Source organism: Ovis aries, chromosome 13 (genome assembly GCF_016772045.2).
Source record: "Ovis aries strain OAR_USU_Benz2616 breed Rambouillet chromosome 13, ARS-UI_Ramb_v3.0, whole genome shotgun sequence".
Taxonomy (NCBI): Eukaryota; Metazoa; Chordata; class Mammalia; order Artiodactyla; family Bovidae; genus Ovis; species Ovis aries.
In genome coordinates, this window is record NC_056066.1 from 28016652 (window position 1) to 28033278 (window position 16627).

Below are 16627 nucleotides of genomic sequence, written 5' to 3' on the forward strand. Positions count from 1 at the left end.
CTGGTAGACAGCCCTGGAGATGCACCATGGTTTCAGCATCAGTTGCAGGACCCGCACGTTTCCGCCTTGGCACGTCCTCAGAGCCCGGCAAGTCAGGCCCCACACCAGCCGGTCCCAGGCACTCAGCAGGTCCTCAGAGCCCAGAGGCCCTGCAGCCATGCCAGCCAAGGCCCCGCCTCTGCCCTTCTGGTCCCAGGCCCCATATGCAGGGCTGTGTTCTTTTCCTGACGCCAAGTTCAAATGTCACTGAGATGTCATCAGACCAGGAAAAATGCAGGCCAAATAACTCTGCCTCCACTGGGGCCTCTGTCCTACCCCCTACCCTGCCTCCCCAGCACCCTCACTAGGCTTCAGAGACTGTTTCTGCACAAGGACGAGCTAACAGCTCCTAAATGAGAATGTTTTCTCCCTGTCTCCAGAAAGTCTCCCAGGACAAGGTAAAAACGAGCCTCCCCTGCAGACAATAGCACTCGGTGGACCTCAGAGGACACCCAGCTGACTTTCAGGGCAGATCAGAACAGAATTTTAGAAAGAACGTGGACCCAGAGTCGTCACTGTGTGCTCATGGTTCCGGGATTCCATCCAGGGTGAGAAGCAAAAGGGATGGATTTTCAGCCTCCCGCCAACATTCCCAAGGCATTCCGTCCAGACTCTTAACTCTTTAAAACTTTCAGAACCAGAGTTTCTTCATGACAAAGCCAAAAGGCCATTTTTTTTTTTTTTCCAAATCAACACTGGAAAAACTGCTATATCTGTCGACAATTTGTAAATACCCAGGCATTTACTTTGGAAATCTCCCAAGTTTAGGTTAGGAAGAGAAGGGCAGTAAGAAAGCTTATCTGCTAGATGTAATATCCACATCTGAGATTTTAGAGGAGAGGGGATAAGGGGGATAAAGGTGGCCTATCTGCTTTTCCCCATGATGGGTAATTTTCTATAAATGTTCTGTGACTTTATCATGTTTTAAATAAATCCTGTGGTGACCTTAACTCAAGGAGGGCATCCAGTTAAATAAGATAAAGCTCTTTGAGATGTCAAATTATTTTGAGTTTTGATTTTTTTGTGATTATTATTATTTTGATTATTTTAAACCATGTTTCAGAAGGGCATCTGCATCTAGTTCAATAGCTTACTGACCAAAAGACAAGATTTCAAAGTGAGAAGGGGAGGGAGGATTAGCTCATAACACAACCTGTACAGTTAAGGAAACATCACGTTTAGTCTTAACATCATTTTGAGTGTTTGGTAGTCACTGAGGCATATTTGCTTTCTGCACATCCTTTATGTTGATTGATTATCTTGTCTCTTCAACTGGAACCTTTACGATCATCAGAAAAGTAGTAGAACATAACCCATGGAACTCATAACTCACTACCTCCTGGAGTGTCCTGATGCAAGACATACCTGAGTTTGAATTCGGCCCTGCCACTTACTGTGTGACCTCAGACACATTGACTTCTCTGGTTTATTGTGTTGGCCAAAAAATTCGCTCAGTTTTCTCATAACATGTTATGGAAAATATCTGAACAAACTTTTTGGCCAACCCTAGTAGTTCTTTATCTGTCAGGTGGAAAGCATACCAACCTCACAGGGCTGTTGTGAGGATTAAGTCAGGGGATATACTTAAAGTGGATAACACAGGGTGTGGCATGTATCTGATTTTAATTTTGGGGGAGTGTTTCCCATAATCAAGTAATTCTAGGATACTATCCACCACTGATAATATAAAACTCTTGAGATCATTTCCAGATCTGTGTTTCTTTGAATCACCTTTTCGGAATCCCTTTTGCTATGGATCCATGCACTCATTCACTTAATGAATATGTGAAGATCACTTTCACCGACAATCTTCTTGGATGATTTTTATCATTTTCCCGTGGGTCATGGCTCCAGGGAAAAACTGCATGATTTTATTCCTGTATATTATTCCTTCATTTTCACACACCCCAAAATAAAAGGTGGTGGTGGTGGGGTTACGAAGGAATCCTGTCTTTCTACAAAGACATCAGCAGAGATAGTTTCACTTTCAAGTGAAAGAAAGAAAGAAAGAAGGAACAAAGGAAGGAAGAAAGAATAAAAAGAGAGAAAGAAGCTAAATTAATTTTTAAAAAGTAGTATATGGAAAGTGACTGCTCCATTACCATTAGCTAACTGCTTTGGTATTTTCAAAAAGAAACAAAGGCAAGCGATATCATAGTTAGCTGTTGTCTATGTCCCCAAGCTCATACATCTCCATGGGGATTTTGGCCGTGAACCAGGCTCTTAGAGCATGTAATTATGGAAAGGATAGGGACCAGTTTAAAGGTTCTGTTTTATACTATTGTTAAATAATGTGATTAAAACATTTCTTTATAGTTAAATATATATTTAGCTTATAGTCTGGGAATCTTTGAAGTCTAAAGGTACCCTAATAAGGTTTTTAAAAATATGCCTGAATATAAACATATTAATCCCTGAGAACAGCAGGGCCTAATCACACTGCCCTGAAGTCTTTGGTGCACACAGGGACAGGGCTGTCCTCTGCAGGGGCTGGCTCAAGAGCCTGCAGCTCGAGTCTGGTCGTGCCAGCGGATGACTTTGAACCTGGGGAGGCACAGGCGGCAGAGACAGGTCATACCCTAGTGCCGGTGGAGGATGCTACCTGGTTTCACTGGTCCCGTCTTTTCAAGCATATCTGATTCTGTCCTAGACTTTCAGTCATTAATTCAGACTTTCACAGGGCAGCTTCCCTGATGGCATCTGAGAATGTGCATGCAAACACCACTAGCATCAAAGATTATGCTGTGTGTCTTTAAAGGGATTTATGATGCTCAGAGCAGTTAGATATAAATGTGTGTGTCTCTGTGTGTTTGTCTCTGTGTGTTTGTGTGTCTTTGTACCCTCATATTACAGAGGAGAAATCAGAAAGACCTGTCCAGGCCACATGGATATTGTGCAGATGTTGGGGCATGACCCCAGGGCTCACCAAGCCAACAAATGACCTGGATTTGTCTTGCTACTCCCAAATCCCTTTAATCACTTTATTCTTTTTTTGAAAATGATAGAAAACTAGTTTACTAGGTGGTTTATCCCTTAGACATTTGATCACCAAGCCTCAGGAATAATGAAGTGGTGAACCGCTGGGTGTCGAAATGGAGAGCAGCACCATGAGATGCTGGGAAGACATAGTCAAGATCCACCCTGCATCACCCCTCCTTTCATGAACTTTTTTGCTAATGTTTGGGGTAAAGAGTCCAAGTCTTGAGTTAGTTGGCAGAACTGGATCAGTTGCTGTGTGTTTGCCTGCTGTCTGCCCTGGGGGAACATCACTGATAAAACTGGTGTCTTAGTCCTATGGTTCCACCTTTACGAAGGGAACTGACTCCAGGGGGAGGCAAGCCTGGTGAAGCCGGGAGTTCCTGCATAGAGCAAAGGCAGGAAGAGGTGGGCAGGACCTCCCAGGGAGTGTGGGGCCAAGAGCAGGGCTCTGCCTGGATCCCCTCCCCCATCTGCTCCACCCTTGCTCATTTTCTCCATCTCCATGCCTTTGGGTATTCCATCTCTGCTCCTAGACTCTCCTCACTATTTTTGTTAAGACAGAGGGATTTTTCTTTTTTAAAGCAATAATTGTCTTTGCCTGACTCAAGGGATGTTTTCAGACATAATTACTACTTTGAAAAGAATTTGGAAAAACTCAAGTTGGAAGTAATGCCTAGCATCATTATGAACAAAATTTGCAAATATATAGAGACACAGGAAATGGCACACAAGAGGAGAAGTTTATTTATAGCAACCAAAGAAATATGTTCAGAAATGCAATCTAATTAACCCATCTTAATTATCCACTGATTATTTAGTGACATCTATTTTAGAAAATGTCAGCCAGAAGATTGACTGGCTATACTCTATGTTAGGTTAAATTCAGCTACCAGAAGGCACAAATAGCCGTTTTTAAAAGATTCGCTTAGATGAGTTATGTTGTGCTTTGCTGGTAGAACTGGAGGGGAAAGGTTAGTTTCTCCAGCATCAAGGCCCAGTCTGGTTGAGATCCAATGCCACGACATTTCAGCCAGAATTAACACCTTATTGAAGCCACATCTGCTTTCTTGGAGGAACTAAAGAGGATCAACAGGCAACTTATTCCTAAGTGAGCCTGAGAAGATGACAGCAAACAAAGGGATCCACAAGAGTGAGGCAAAAAGCAGGGATGTGTTCAGAAACACCCATCAACCACATCTTCAGGTTTTGTAGAGAGCAGATTTCTATGGGGTTTTGTGTACAGAAGTGTCACAGACCTTATCAGCCCTTAGCACTAATTCTTATTTTTATTCTATATTCCCCACACTCCCTCCCACCCCGGGTTCCAACACAGGATCAAACAGGCTGAAATCTATTGCACATTTAGTTCTTTCCACCAATAGAATGCTTTTGTTTTTAAATCTTCATGTGTAACCAAAATGCAAGTCTGGGTAGAACTGGAAGCTTCATTCTTTACATGAAACTGGCCCGTCATTCTTTGTCTTTCGAACTCTGTGGGAGAGGGCGAGGGTGGGATGATTTGAGAGAATGGCACTGAAACATGTATAATATCATATGTGAAATGAATCACCAGTCCAGGTTCGATGTATGATACAGGATGCTCTGGGCTGGTGCACTGGGATGACCCAGAGGGATGGTATGGGGAGGGAGGTGGGAGGGGGGTTCAGGATGGGGAAACACGTGTGCACCCGTGGCGGATTCATGTTGATATATGGCTAAACCAATACAATATTGTAAAGTAATTAGCCTCCAATTAAAATAAAGACATTTATATTAAAAAATAAATTAATTAAGTTAAATAAATAAATAAATATCTCAGAGAAATTGCTGATTCAGTTCAATAAAGTGAATATCACAATAGAGAGAGTCACACAAAATTTTTGGTTTCCCAGTGCATATAAGAGCTATGTTTGCACTACGCTATAGTCTATTAAGTGTGTAATAGCATTATGTTTAGAAAATAATATATATACTGTAATAGAAAGAATATTTTATTGCTAAAAATGCTGCTGCTGCTAAGTCACTTCAGTCGTGTCTGACTCTGTGCGAACCCATAGACGGCAGCCTACCAGGCTCCCCCATCCCTGGGATTCTCCAGGCAAGAACATTGGAGTGGGTTGCCATTTCTTTCTCCAATGCATGAAAATGAAAAGTGAAAGTGAAGTAGCTCAGTTGTGTCCGACTCTTCGCGACCCCATGGACTGCAGCCTACCAGGCTCCTCTGTCCATGGGATTTTCCAGGCAAGAGTACTGGAGTGGGTTGCCATTGCCTTCTCTGCTAAAAATGCTAACCATCATTTAAGCCTCCAGTAAGAGATATAATCTTTCTGCTAGAGTAACATCTAAGATCACAGATCACCATAACAAATATAGCAAAAATGAAAAAGTTTGAATTATTGCAAGAATTACTGAAATGTGACCAGAGACACAAAATAAGCAAATGTTTGAAAAGTGGTGGTGATAGACTTGCCTGACACTGGGTTGCCACAGAACTCCAATTTGTAATAACCAAAATATCCACAAAGCACAATAAGTGCAACAAAATGTGTTATGACCACAGCTCTTTCTTAACTAGCAATTTTAAAAAGAAATTTAAAATTTTTAATAGGGATTGTTCATTCTAATGGAAATTATGACTGAATTTCATCAAGTGATTGATGTGTCCTTTTGAATTTGAGTAAATGTTACATTTAACTGGATTATATGTATCACTATTTTGAGAAAAAATTATGTATGGTATGGCCCAATAAGCATATGCTTGTTAAGTACACATTGATATAATAATCTTTTTCACCTTTAAAAGAAAAGAACCCTTGATTGAGATATATTTTACATACCATTACACTTCACTCATCTACAATATACCTTTCAATGGATTTTAGTATATACACTGGGTTCTATAACCATCACCACGATCTAATTTGAGAACATTTTCATCACCCCAAAATGAAACCACATACCCATCAGCTGGTACCACCACTTCCCATCTTTCTCCCTCCTTCCCCCAGCCACCTGCAACCACTAATCTACTCTCGGTCTCTATAGCTTTGCCTGTTCTGGACATTTTATGTAAGTATGATCTCTGTGCCTGCCTTCTTTGACTGAGCATGTTTTCAAGGTTCATTCCTGTTGTAGCTGGTATCAGCACTTCACTTCTTTCTCTTACTGGATAAAATTCCATTGTATAGAGATAACACATTTTGTTAATCCATTAATCCACTGGTGGGCAGTTGGATTGTTTATACTTTAGGGCTATTATAAATAATGTTGTTATGGACATTCACGTACAGGTTTTTGTGTGGATGTACATTTTGCAAAAAAGCAAAATGGCTGTCTGAAGAGGCCTTATAAATAGCTGTGAAAAGAAGGGAAGCGAAAAGCAAAGGAAAAAAAGCAAAGATATATCCATTTGAATGCAGAGTTGCGAAGAATAGCAAGGAGATGTAAGAAAGACTTCCTCAGCGATCAATGCAAAGAAATAGAGGAAAACAACAGAATGGGAAAGACTAGAGATCTCTTTAAGAAAATTAGAGATACCAAGGGAACATTTCATGCAAAGATGGGACAATAAAGGACAGAATAAAGGACAATAAAGGACAGAAATGGTAGGGACCTAACAGAAGCAGAAGATATTAAGAAGAGGTGGCAAAAATACACAGAACTGTACAAAAAAGATCTTCATGACCAAGATAATCACGATGGTGTGATCATTCACCGAGAGCCAGACATCCTGGAATGTGAAGTCAAGTGGGCCTTAGGAAGCATCACTATGAACAAAGCTAGTGGAGGTGATGGAATTCCAGTTAAGCTATTTCAAATCCTGAAAGAAGATGCTGTGAAAGTGCTACACACAATATGCCAGCAAATTTGGAAAACTCAGCAGTGGCCACAGGACTGGAAAACGTCAGTTTTCATTCCAATCCCAAAGAAAGGCAATGCCAAAGAATGCTCAAACTACCGCACAACTGCACTCATCTCACATGCTAGTAAAATGATGCTCAAAATTCTCCAAGCCAGGCTTCAACAATACGTGAACCGTGAACTTCCAGATGTTCAAGCTGGTTTTAGAAAAGGCAGAGGAACCAAAGATCAAATTGCCAACATTCACTGTATCATTGAAAAAGCAAGAGAGTTCCAGAAAAACATCTATTTCTGTTTTGTTGACTATGCCAAAGCCTTGTGTGGATCACAATCAACTGTGGAAAACTCTGAAAGAGATGGGAATACCAGACCACCTGATCTGCCTCTTGAGAAATCTGTATGTAGGTCAGGAAGCAACACTTAGAACAGGACATGGAACAACAGACTGGTTCCAACTAGCAAGAGGAGTACATCAAGGCAGTATATTGTCACTGTACTTATTTAACTTATATGCAGAGAAAATCATGAGAAATGCTGGGTTGGAGAAAGCACAAGCTGGAATCAAGACTGCCAGGAGAAATATCAATAACCGCTGATATGCAGATGACACCACCCTTATGGCAGAAAGTGAAGAAGAACTAAAGAGCTTCTTGATGAAAGTGAAAGAGGAGAGTGAAAAAGTTGGCTTAAAGCTCAACATTCAGAGAATTAAGATCATGGCATCTGGTCCCTTCACTTCCTGGCAAATAGATGGGGAAATAGTGGAAACAGTGACTGACTTTATTTTTATGGGCTCCAAAATCACTGCAGATGGTGACTGCAGCCATGAAATTATAAGATGCTTATTCCTTGGAAGGGAAGTTATGACCAATCTAGATAGCATATTAAAAAGCAGAGACATTACTTTGTCAACAAAAGTCTGTCTAGTCAAGGCTATGGTTTTTCCAGTGGTCATGTATGGATGTGAGAGTTGGACTATAAAGAAAGCTGAGCACCAAAGAGTTGATGCTTTTGAACTGTGGTGTAGGAGAAGACTCTTGAGAGTCCCTTGGACTGCAAGGAGATCCAACCAGTCCATCCTAAAGGAGCTCAGTCCTGGGTGTTCATTGGAAGGACTGATGTTGAAGTTGAAACTCCAATACTTTGGCTACCTGATGCGAAGAGCTGACTCATTGGAAAAGACTCTGATGCTGGGAAAGATTGAGGGCAGGAGGTGAAGCAGACGACAGAGGATGAGATGGTTGGATGGCATCACCGACTCAATGGACATGGGTTTGGGTGGACTCCAGGGGTTGATGATGGACAGGGAGGCCTGGCGTGCTGTGGTTCATGGGGTCACACAGAGTTGGACACGACTGAGTGACTGAACTGAACTGAACTGAACATTTTGCATGTCTCTTAGGCAGCTACCTAGGAGAGCCACTGCCATGTCATCTCTACGTTTAACCTCTTAAGAAATTGACAAGCTGTGTTTCATAGTTGCTGTACCATTTTACATTCCCATCAGAAGTGTGTGAGGGTTTTCATTTCTCCACATCCTTGCCAACCTTGTGAACATCTGTCCTTTTGATTACAGCTGTTCTGGTAGGTCAAGTATCGTGCTTTCCTGGCCGGGTTCTATGACACGGCCTTTGGATAGGGTGGGGCACAAGGGCCAGCAGGCAGTGCCCACCTTTCATGGCTGGCTTGCCGTCTTTCCTGACTTAGCCTCAAGCATGTGAATGGGCTCTGGGGACACAGAGGCAGAAGTCTTGGAAGAGCCCAGAATTTCCCCTTCCTCTCTTCCTTCTGCTCCTGACACTCTCATGCCTACCATTTGGGGCAAACCTCCGAACACTTTGGAAGTTCACATTTGTCACTTTATAATCCCAGTGGCAGTTCTTTGGGAAAAGGATATTTAGAAATAGCACTTGTGTGATGAAGTGAGTGGGTGACACGCAAAACCCAAACCCAAACAATTTTTTGAAATTCTGAGGCGTTTCAGAACTGCTCACTAACACTGAATTCCATATTTGGGTCTGGAAAATGTCCCAGCTCTGACAGAGTCATCAGTGCGTCATTATTTTTCAACCTGGGAATAAAATGCTAGGGAGCACATTCTGATCATTTAGGGGTAGGAAAATCATTAAAAAAAATGCTTGGCTGTGTACATGAAAATATTTTGGGTCCCTGGGAAAGTAGCAGAGAGGCAGGACTGCCCTCTGGTTTAAGGGCTCCAGAGCTGCACGCCAAGAGCTATGTTTAGAAGTATTTCCCCTAAGCACTAAAAACCATTATACAAGGGATCCTGGGGCTGTAAAAGTGATGTCATCCTATCAATTACTCTGGTTAGTTCTCAGATACATGCCAGGCCCCTGTAGAAATAAAATCAGGGCTGCCTGAACCAATCAGTCCAGACCTTGAAGAGATATTAAATGTCCCACCTCCTCCCTTTCTTAATCTCTCTCACTTGGTTTCCATGGAATTCAGTGGCCAAGGATGTTTTTTAAGCATATATTTTGCAAGCCTGTTTTATATGATCACAGCCTTAATGTGAAAAAATAAATGCATTGTTTTGTTTAAGGTTTGTAAGCAGTTGGAAGGGTCTGGGGCCTTTTGTGAGTGGAGTTATAAAGCTGGGGCAGGGTCTGCTGGCCACTTGAGAACTCTCTCTTCCCTCTCACGGAGGGGATTAGGATGAGTTACTGCTCAGAGGAGAGCTGCGAGAGATAACTTTCCCTCCAAGGGGGAACCAAGAAGACGTTAGAAAATCTGTGTCTAGAAACTGAAGAGGTTTGAGGGAAGCTCATCGAGGAGGAAGTTAATGTTTCTCCCTCTAATGGAAGGCAAGTAGAATTAATAAGAGGTAAATCAGGAAAAAGAACACTTACTTTTTTACCGATAGTTTAAATTCCTTTGGACCCTTGCCCTGACTGTGGACTTGACGTTCTTTATACTATTATGTTGTTCATAATATATTAGGTTTTAAAAACTTGTTACTCATTTCTAGTGAGGTTTGGCTCCTCTTTAAAATTTCTTCTAATTTAGCAAATCCACTTTAAAAAGAAAAAAAAAAAACCTCAGTGTCTTGAGCTTAACAGAAATGTTGGAAATGGCAAAGAAAGAATAGAAATGGCAAAGAATGAATGAAAATGTGTCTCTTACATAAAAGCGTAGGCTTGTGGCTCTTCCTGCTGCTCTTGGGTGACGTGCCTTCATAAAATCTACCCTGGAGTAGCTTAAGCTCTATAACGGGAGCTTCTGTGGTTCTTCTTGCTCTGGTTTCTCAAAGAGTAGGTGTGCAGGGTTAGCCCTGCATCCCTTTTCTCATTGAGTAGTGAAGACATGACTCATTATGACAGTGATGATGCTGGAGGCTTGATGAATGCGGATGGAAGGGCCTTGCTAATGGAAGTGGGGTTAATGCCGCCTTTGTAGATCAGATGCCATTTTGGTGAGATAATGACTTTGGGAAGCTGTTCTCTAGGCTACGTTTCCCCCTTGCTTTCTTGGAATGCTTTTCCCAAGGGGAAAAGAAAGCAGAGAAATAAAGGATGTCTGCCATCAGAAGAACCCAGCTAGGAGACTACCTCCTGACCACCCCCCTGGGCTACCCCAGGGCTTTGTATCCTTATCCTTAGTACCACCTAGGCCAGAGGTCCCACAGTTATGCCCGGTTCCAGAGACTGTATTCCTACATGGTTGTGGCAATACATCTGTTGGTCACATTTATTCTAATCTGTCACATTTTCTAGAGTCAATAAAAGTCCTCTCATGAACAAGATCCATAGTAACGACAGAAAAACCCCCAAACAGATAAAACAAAACAAAAAACAACCGTGAGTTCTTTAGTAGAGTAGATCAAGAGGGATTGGATCATTCCAAGAACTGGATGTTTGTATTATAAAACTGAAGTGAGCCAAGAAGCAAATCCTTTAATATATACAAAATTAGGCCTGTTTTAGGCTCAGCTTCTTAATGTAGTGAGTTGCCTAGACTACTGTTGAAGAATTTACTACTATATTTTCTCATTAAGATCTCTTATGGATAAAAATATTTATTTGGAGTGCTGCTTTTCAGAACCATTTAAATTAACCTGATTCTGGATGGTGGGGTCTCTTCTGCATCCTTGACTGACCAACTATAATAGAAATGGCTTAGGATTTAGCGACAGAGCTTGGAAAACTAAGAACTATATTGAGGCTGGAGATCTAGGAAAATTATGGCTAGGAAATCATGTCAGTGGTCACAGATATTCAGAGTCACCAAGAGTTTAAAGGCCAAGGTGAACCAATGAGTTCAAAGTGGGCAATCAAAATATCTGCACTTAACAGGTTAATGAATGTAGAATTCGAGGAGGCCAGAAACTAGGTGGGCTGAAAGCAAACAGATGAAATGATATAAGGAAAGGTAAGCCAAGGCTTCACAGCTGGACATAGGGCTGGATGGAAAAACCCTCCTCCCTCTGCCTATGCCAGGGGATTTCACAACCTTCCCTTTACAGCAGTGGTCAAGCTCCTCGCGGGGCATAAGGATCTGCAGGTAGAAGCAGGTGGGTTGGGACCTGCCAAAGTACAAGCGCACAGATGAGAAGGAAGTCAGGCTCCAGCAGGTACCCGTATCCACCAATCTAAAATTCCTTTTACTGGGACTTCCCTGGTGGTTAAGAATCTGTCTTGCAATGTGGAGGATGCAGGTTTGATCACTGGTTATAAGAATAAGATCCCACGTGCCATGGAGTAACTAAGCCTGCCCACCACAACTAAAAGTCCAAGTGCCAGTCTAGGCACCACAACGAAAGAACCAGTGTGCCACAGCTAAGACCTGATGCAGTCAAATAAGTAATAGAAAATAAAATTCCTTTTATTTAGATCTCTCCTATGTCTTCCCAATTTCTGACAGAGGCCAAACAGCCCATATAAGTGAAACACTTAATCCAAGGCTCACTGTGTATCCTAATTTGCAAGAGGTCCTTCTCCTCAATTGGCAACCCTAAAATTGCATAGGCAGGAGGGCCAGGGAAACAGGTGATGGAAAGAAATGTAACACCCTTTAACAATGCAAGAGGGAAAAATATAATAATACCCACCCAGGCCATGAAATCATCTGAAAATCTGTAAGGAAAACTGGCTGAGACTTTATTGTTTGATTTGTTATGAAAGATATAATGAATTCTTTCCTTTTTTTCTAAAGAAGTCTCTGTGTGGTATGCTGCTGCTGCTGCTGCTAAGTTGCTTCAGTCGTGTCCGACTCTGTGCAACCCCATAGACGGCAGCCCACCAGGCTCCCCCGTCCCTGGGATTCTCCAGGCAAGAACACTGGAGTGGGTTGCCATTTCCACAAGAGAGGGAGGAAATTGGATTGGGGTGGTTATTACTTGCTTGATGCAGAAAAACAAAGGTGATGATTTAGGATTTGGCTGTGAGGAGGCGCTTAGGAGCTCAGTGCCTTCTGCTCCTGTCTCTTAATAAACCCAGGACGATGGCCTCATTGTACCACGGCTGGGAGCAGGCGTCTTGTCAATTTAAGCACCCATAATGGGCAGGTCTGAGATCTCCTTTGTGAGTTTGGCCACAATTAAGCAGCCTGAAACACTCTTTTGAGGAACCACTCCACTTGCTCCACTTAAACTCATGCTGGATTTCAAAATGTGGAAAACAGAGCAGCCCACATGGCAGGGATTTCATGAAATTGAACATGTGTTCAGAGCCCAAACCAGGATGACCACCACCTCCTCATTTCCTGTGTGAAGCATGGAAGCATATACCTGTTGGGTATCACACCCTCCAACCCTCTAGGTTACAAATACTGATCTTTAAAAAAAATATATTACAAAATATGCATGCATGCTGAGTTGCTCTGTTGTGTCTCTTTTGCAACCCCGTGGACTGTAGCCTGCTAGACTCCTTTGTCCATGGAATTCTTCAGGCAAGAATGCTGGAGAGAGTTGCCATTCCCGTCTCTGGGGATCTTTTCCACCCAAGGATCAAAGTCACATCTCCTGCATTGGCACACGGGTTCTTTACCACTGAGCCACCTGGGAAGCCTTGTAAAATATATACAAACATGAAATTTACCATTTTGACCATGTTAAGTGAACAGTTCAATGGTATTAAGTACATTCACACTGTTGGGCCATCATCACCATCATCCATCTTTTAACTACAAAATTGAAATTATTATCTAACATACAACTCCCCGGGGTCCCTAGAAACCACTGTTCTGACTCTATGAATTTGCTTATTCGAGATAGCTCATGCAAGTAGAGTCACACAGTATTTGTTCTTTTGTGACTGGGCTTATTTCATTTAGCTATTTTCAAGGTCTATCTACGTTGTAATCTGTGTTAGAATTCGCTTCCTTTTTAAAGGCTGAAAAATACACTACTGTGGGCTTCCCTGGTGGCTCAGTGGTAGAGAAATGGAAATGAGTCAGTCATGACTTTTTACTTTTTACAGTTTCATTCCTGGACATCTTTTCATGGTAGAGGCTAGTGAATGACCCCTATCCAATACACAGAATGAAAAATCAACATTTGAGGACCTTTTACCCAATGATTCTTGCCCTCCTCTAACCTCCCCCCAAATAATTCAATTAGTTAAAATAATTATTTTGTTAAAAGGATTTTCTTCCCACCATGAGAACACGTTTATTGACTTGAAAAGCCTGACTCTTAGTAATGCACCTTTATTTTTAAATCAAAATGGCTTCTTACTGATGTGATATTTCAGGACTTGACTCCCCAAACGCAGGGATGAAGCACCCAAGCTGAGAGCCTGAATCACTTACTCCTTTGTCCCTGTGGTCAAGAGGGCAGAACGTTTCAGAGGTTAAAATCCACATTAACAAAGAGCATTTAGACTCTTGTTTTAGAAATGAGTGACTCATCTTTGGGTCATTTTCATGTCTTTCTGTCCTCTCTCTCTCCCCTAACCATGAGGAAACTGCAGGCAAAACGCTCTTCTTTATCTCAACACACAAAGGACACAAATGTTGCTGATCTTGAAACCTGACTTCCTGTTATTACGGAGGACATCCTACAATTTCATGGAGTGAGATTTCTAAGTAAAGAAGAAAGTTGAATGATTTCAGAGTTTGCTCCCCACCTACAATTAACTAGGTCACAGCTGTAAAGGAAGAGGGGAAAAAAACCCCAAATCATTTCAAGCCAGGAGCCCTCAATATCATCTGTGGCCAAAAAATAAACACTTGCTTTTATTTTTTAAAAGGAAAAGCAATACATTTAATAGAGACAACTACCTTGGAGGATGTAATAGAAAGTGAAAAAAAAAATCTCATAGGATAGTAGGCTGAGGGCTGGTGTCACAGGCCTAATTATTTTATTATTTGGGCAGAGTGAAATGGAAATGATCTCCTTCATACATATAAACCCTGATCTGCCTTTAATCTGTGTAGAGGACTTCTTGCTGCTGCTGCTAAGCTGCTTCAGTTGTGTCCGACTCTGTGCGACCCCAGAGATGGCAGCCCACCAGGCTCCTCCGTCCCTGGGATTCTGCAGGCAAGAACACTGGAGTGGGTTGCCATTTCCTTCTCCAATGCATGAAAGTGAAAAGGGAAAGTGAAGTCGCTCAGTCGTGTCTGACCCTCAGTGACCCCATGGACTGCAGCCTTCCAGGCTCCGCCGTTCATGGGATTTTCCAGGCAAGAGTACTGGAGTGGGGTGCCACTGCCTTCTCCGGAGGACTTCTTAGGATTACGCAAAACCCATAAAGATTCCCATTTGGTTATGCAAGGGTTAAAGACTTTCTAGGACCCAGAACTGTTTCAGGTCTGTTGGACTTCCAAATTTGGCAAATGTAAAATTCTCACAGTGGACTCTGACTGTGGTGGGACAGACTATTTCAGAGTGGATTAGATATTTAAGAATTTACACTCTCCAAGGAAGGAATGCTTCTCAGAAATGAAACATCTCAATGTGCTGCGTCCTTTTCTTCCTCTCCTATGACCCCCGACACCATGGGGCTTTCTTTGCTCACTGAGTGGGCAAGATCTATGTAAATAACACTAACCCATCGACAAAAAATTCTTTCTTTCTTTCCTGCAGCTCAATATAAGCAAATCTATCCCTAGAAGCCTGGCTAAAATGTGGCTCTTCATTCCTAAATATGGGTATATCACACACACACACACACACACACACACACACACACACACACACACACTCCCATTCAACGATGTGCTATGGAGTGGGAAACTATGAGAGTCCCAGGTGAGATGTCTGTACAAAACTCAGGGCCTCCTTGATGACATAGTTGGGTTTCTTACTTGTTATATTTCAAAGCAATGTTTCACTTAGAAAATGACTCTAGAGGGGATCTTCCTGACCCAGAGATTGAACCCGTGTCTCTTACGTTGCTGGCGGATTCTTTACCACTAAGCCACCCAGGAAGCCCTGAGATGTCCTGAGTGTGACTGAATAACAGAAAAGAGCAGAAAGAAAACCAGGGGAGGTTCAGCCTGACACCGTGGTCTAAGTCTGATGTCTAGTTCTATCACAGTCACTTCTGCTGTTCTGTTAAAAAGAGCCTGAAAAGAACCAAAAGACACATCTAGAGTCTATCCCGATCAGCAAGGGGAATAAAAGAAGGTCAGCGTCATCTGCCTAATAGCTCTTAAACACCAGATGGCAATTTCCAGTTAGAGTTTGGTACATACAGAGCATGACCTGGCAGATGGTTTTCACCTGACAGAGGGGTAGAGCACATTCTCCTGGCAAACGGCCCACAAGAACATTTCATCACAGCACAGTGACTTGGGGATACCTCACTCTTTCTTATATATATATTAAAAAACTTCCATGACCTTCATGCGCAACAATAGCATGAAATCTCACTCTGAAGACTCATAAGCCCCCAGTCTAAAGAAAAGAGATCAAGCCCTGAGCCTTTAGAGTGGGAGCACTGACTCTAAGACCCTAGACTACCAGAGAACTAACCCTAGAGGGTATCAAATAGTGAGAACTCACTCAAAGGAAACCACTTGAATACAAGACCTGGCACCACCCAACCACAGGTAGCACCCTGTGGAGGATGCCTCATCTAAACAACAAACAAACCAAAAATACAAATTCAATCATCAGCAGACAGGAGTAACACCTCACTCAGCCTTGCCCATCAGAGGAAAAACAAACAAACAAAACTCAGCACAAATCTCACCCTTAATAAAGCTTACACAAACCACTGGACCAATCTTAGGAGGGCAGATATGAAAAGGAAGAAAGAACTCAACCTTGAAGCCTGAAAAAACGAGACCTCAAACACAGTAAGTTAAAAAAAAAAATAACGAAAAGGCAGAGAAATACTACACAAATGAAGGAACAAACTAGAACCACAGAAGTCCAAATAAATAAAAAGGAAATAGACAAACTACCTGAAACAGAATTTGGAATAATGATAGTAAAGATGATCAAAAACCTTGAAAACAAAATGGAGAAAATGCAAGAATCAATCAAAAAAGACCTAGAAGAATTAAAGAATAAACGTGCAGAGACAAACAACACAATTACTGAAATTAAAAATAGTCTAGAAGGAATCCTTAGCTGAATACCTGAAGCAGAAGAACAAATCAGTGAGCTGGAAGATAAAATGGAGGAAATACCTTCTGAAGAGCAGAATAAAATAAAAAGAATGGAAAGAACTGAGGATAGTCTCAGAGACCTCTGGAACAATATCAAATGAACCAACATTAGAATTACAGAGGTCCCAGAAGAAGAGAAAAAGAAAGGGTACGAGAAAATCTTTGAAGACAT

The 16627-nt window shown here is 42.0% G+C and overlaps 1 protein-coding gene across 7 annotated transcripts in view; it reads right to left on the bottom strand.

The window, feature by feature from the left end:
* FRMD4A (FERM domain containing 4A) overlaps window positions 1-16627 on the bottom strand; it is a 703559-nt gene that overhangs the window by 326361 nt on the left and 360571 nt on the right. The window contains exon 2 of one of the 7 annotated variants that reach the window (XM_042230562.2): window positions 1-16627. This exon is cut by the window's right edge and continues 20720 nt beyond it. The exons of the other annotated variants lie outside the window; for them this stretch is intronic. Within the exon in view, the coding sequence (XP_042086496.1) occupies window positions 1-159 (159 nt within the window). The 5' untranslated portion in view covers window positions 160-16627. 7 annotated transcript variants of the gene reach the window in all.